Source organism: Nematolebias whitei, chromosome 3, assembly GCF_014905685.2.
Source record: "Nematolebias whitei isolate Nwh7 chromosome 3, NemWhi1, whole genome shotgun sequence".
NCBI classification, from domain to species: Eukaryota; Metazoa; Chordata; class Actinopteri; order Cyprinodontiformes; family Rivulidae; genus Nematolebias; species Nematolebias whitei.
The window spans coordinates 21814925-21819424 of record NC_056500.1 but is presented as its reverse complement, the minus strand read 5'-3'; the positions used below and the strand labels follow the sequence as shown (position 1 = coordinate 21819424).

The 4500-nt window shown below is 36.6% G+C and overlaps 1 protein-coding gene across 1 annotated transcript in view; it reads right to left on the bottom strand.

Annotated features, from left to right (window-relative positions):
• Positions 1 to 1528, bottom strand: part of agbl4 (AGBL carboxypeptidase 4) — a 396952-nt gene extending 395424 nt beyond the window's left edge. The window contains exons 1-2 of the mRNA XM_037698354.1: positions 1522 to 1528; positions 1249 to 1373 (exon numbers count right to left, since the gene is read on the bottom strand). Coding sequence (XP_037554282.1) covers positions 1249 to 1373; positions 1522 to 1528 — 132 coding nt within the window. The remainder of the gene's footprint in view (positions 1 to 1248; positions 1374 to 1521) is intronic.
• Between the last annotated feature and the right edge of the window lie 2972 nt (positions 1529 to 4500).

The window sequence follows — 4500 nt, the reverse complement described above, 5'->3', positions numbered from 1 at the left end:
TGGATGGATGGATGGATGGATGGATGGATGGATGGATGGATGGACAGTTTGTGTTTAATCTCTTAATCGAACAATACATTCTTGTATATGTGGACACTTAGTGAAATTAAAAAGAGAAAGATATTCCTATCATTTTTCTAAACCTACCAAGTGTTGTTCTAATACAAAAAAAATGAGCAGCAATAGCCAAGTACTTAAACAACAATATTTAAATCTCTCTTTGTCCTGCATCATTAAGTTCAAATATTGGAAAACACACAGTGTATCACTGAGGCATGAGACTACATTTACCAGCCAATCACATGTATATCACAGTATCACAGTATATCATTATAAGCATATATATATATATATATATAAATAAATGGAGAGAGAGAGAGAGAACTTTACAATAAGGCTCCCCAGGCTCCCCTTGTAGATGGCTAATAAATAGTTTATAGATTTGTTATTAATTCCTCTATAAACACTTTAGAAATCATTAATAACTGCTTATTGTGCATTAATTAAGGGCGAGAAAGAGACAAAACTGACCAGTTTCTTGCCAATTAGTGAGCCAAATCTGCCACCTATATTTCACCTAGAGTTGTTACATTAAACATTTCAGACTAAGTTACTATCTTGTAAGCAGCATTTGTAAACCTATTTTTTTAGGATATAATATTAGTTGTAGATACTTATAATGTAGTGATAAAGTACAATATTATATGCTAAAGAAATAGGTTTACAAATGTTTATTGTGATTACAAGGTAGTAACTTAGTCTAAAATGTTTAATATACAGTAACAACTCTAGATGAAATATATAGATGGCAGATTGTGCTCTTTATTTAGCAAGAAACTGGTCAGTTTGGGTCTCCTTTTCACCCTTAATGCCTAATAAGCAGTTATTAATGATTTATAAAGTGTTTATAGAGGAATTATTAACATCTATGAAGTATTTATTACCCATCTATAAAGGAAGCCTTATTGTAAAGTGGTAACTATATATGTATATATATGTATGTATGGATGTACAAGTTTTACTTAATAATGTATCCACCCAGTATAGCTTGGTGTAAAAACTGCAGTGATATGGTTCTACTAATTAATGAAAAGAACAAAAAGATTAATTTTTTATACGTATTAACGCTATAACACTATATGTGAGAGAAAGTTGTGAATAAACGAACAAGTCATTCACAATCAGCAGGACACAGCCAGTGTTTTTGATGTAATCCATACCGAACAAACAATATCAAACAGTCCTGACCTGTGTCTCCCGAACGTTCTCCACAGTGAAGTTGAACCAGACTCTGAAGCGTGGGTTGCAGGTGTCGGGTCGGATGAAAAGGTCAAACTCAAATTCATTGATGTAGTCAACATGGCCCAAGTTCCCTGCAGACAAAGTCAATCAGTGTATGTTAACATGGTCAGCCTGGAAACATCACAATACTGTACCACCATCATTTCCTCAGAATTCCTCATATTTTAGAAAGTCTATTAAAAAAAATCATTAGGTACTGAACTATTTCCAAGCATTTACTTGACATATTTGTTTATTCTTTAGAACAACTGAGCATAAGTAGTATACCAATATCTTATATCTTAGATCCTTATATACTGCTTCTTTTTATACTTTATATTTTTGCCATTTTTGGATGTACAGTACCTGGGACTTTGAATACACAATTTTGTTCCACCTCATGTACCACATGTAATGTGAATGACAATAAAGATATTTGACCTTGAAATAACATTTATTTGTCCCTTATTCTGATCACTTCAGTTTAGAATGATGTATTCGTTGATGTCAAGTTTCAGTTGAGATTAGGATATACAGTATTTGCATCACACAACTGCAAACAACTTACTAATAGTACACAAGTTAACATTTTTTTCAATATATTTTAAGAAGCATGCAAATGTAAAACACTGATGCTTCAAATGAAAAAAATATAAAATAAAACCTTGACCAAAACGTATACTATAGCCTGGTTATTGAACCAAAATGTAGTTACATTCCATATTGAAATGGGACACTGAATTATATTTTGTAATGACTCTGACTATAGAACGGGACCGTCACTTGTTTTGCTATATTGCTTTGATGCTGCCTCCCTGCAAGAGGCCCTCTTACTTATTCAGTAATATTGGTTACTTTTTATTAATGTGGGAAAATATGTGCAGTGTAAATATTATTTTAGATATAGTAACAAATAGGTGCAGTTGCAGTATGATAAATGGCCATTTACTTAACTCCCCTGTGTGTTGTCGTACAACAACAGAAATCATGACTTGATGTGTTCTCAACTACCTTAACTGTGATTAACCAAAAAGAAAATGATCATGACCATGCACCAATCTTTGAAATTGAACTTGTACATCCTGAACTGGTATATCCTTAGGTGAGTTGTTTAGAAAACATCACAATTTTCTGTAAAAATTTAATGATGATTAGATTTTAAAAAACTGTCTTGCTGACGATGCTAAATGCTTGAAAAATTGTGTTATACATGTAGCAAATGTAGAAGAAACCTTTAAAAGGAGTTAAATTAGCTCAAAACAAAGGTTTATGTTTTATCCTCCTTGCTAATACAATAGGGTGGATTGCAACAAACAGTAACCATGGGCGGTTGGGTTATTGAGCCTGAGGGTGGAGGGCCTGACATGAGAGATAGCCTCAGCATCAAGGTTAGAATTACTTGTACATGTTCAGCCCACAGAGCAGCAAGCATATGACACCCCATTGATCCCCGTTTCAATTTTATGGTGGCTAACTCCAGATTCAAATGGTTTGGTAGGCTGGTGGCGTGACCCTTTTAATCAATCCCGTATCATTTAGTATGTAACTAACACCAACAAACTGATGATTTTTAATGGCCACAGAAAGCATTAAAAACTACATAAAGCTAGAACCATTCATTTCAAAGCTGTGTAGGACTTGAAAGGCAGTCACGGTAAATCATTTGTGTAAGAAAATACATTGGTTCTTCACTTATTTGCAGCAGTTACAGATTGTGTGGATGATGAAAAATGCACAGAACATGAAAAAAACACAATTGATATGTAGCTTCTAATGTTTGAGATTATTTGCATAAATTCTAAATATTCTTCTTTGTTGCCGTCTTCACAGCTTCTTCTGAATATCAATCTTTGCCCTTGAACGAAAAGTGGCCCAACGTTTAAACGTTAAATTGGTTTTCAACAAGTAGCTTGGGACTGATGCAACAAAAGTACAAGTACTGGTTGTGAAGAAATGTTTTACATGTGACAGGCTCTCCTTAAAATATGTTTAAACAAAACTCTTATATCGTTTGTGTATCCCTTCCTTCCAACACTCACACACTGACAAAACCTGTTGGGGAAAAAAGGCATTTATTTCTATGAAATATATTTTAGCAGTAAGAATGGGAAAATATTTACAGGTATACAGTATATGAAAAACATTTATACAAGGCAGCACAGTGGCACAGTTGGTAGAGCTGCTGCCTCTCAGCGAGAAGGTCGCCAGATCAAATCCCGGCTGAGGGCCTTTTCTGGGTGGAGTTTGCATGTTCTCTCCGAGCATGCGTGGGTTTTCTTCGAGTACTCCGGTTTCCTCCCACAGACCAAAAACATGCATGTTAGGCTGATTGGTAACTCTACTGTAAATTGTCTCTAGGTGAGAGTGAGAGAGTGAATGGTTGTTTGTCTCATTTGCCTCTATCTGTCTCTGTGATGGACTTGTGACCTGACCAGGGTGTACCTTGCCACTTGCACAGTGACCCCTGTGACCAGAAAGGAAGAAGCGAGTAAAAGATAATGGATGGATGGACAGAACATTTAAAAATTACATTAGTTGTTGTTAAAAACATAAACGAATGGATACGAGACCTGCATTTCTGCATAGGCTATTCATGTACATAAATCAGTTGGCAATGTGGCAATGACTGTTTCTGTGTGTTTTTGTTAAAATATGGTGGAGTCACAAACTTGATGGGACTCCAGGTTAAGAGCATTTTAAGAAAGCGTGAGGACCAAATTACAGTGCCTATAGGTATGGTACAGTTTATGGTAGGGTTGCGAGTAAAAGTGTTAGGGGCTAAGAACTCAGCTGTGATGGTTAATGTTGGACTAAGGAGGCAGGGAATACATTGTGTCAATGGTGAGTTCCCACGGGCAATTAAACACAGACAAGTGTGTTTGCAGGTGTGTGTGTGTGTGTGTGTGTGGGGGGGGGGGGGGGGGTGCATATGTGTGTGTGTGTGTGTGTGTGTGAGAGAGAGACAGAGAGAGAGAGAGAGAAAGCGAGAGAGAGGGACAGAGGAGGAGAGAGATGAGAGGGATGGAGAGGGAGCAAAAGAACCTGGCTAATGTAATCCCATTACAGCAGTACAAGAGGGAGCAGTCACAGTGCTCAGTCCACACAATGGGTCTGCCTGCAGCCTGTAGCTATGGATGGGTAGTTTCTGTCATGCAGATAGATCATGGTACTGCAAGAGCAAACCTTTCTGCTGCAGGCCTGAGCTAGAACTCTTATTTA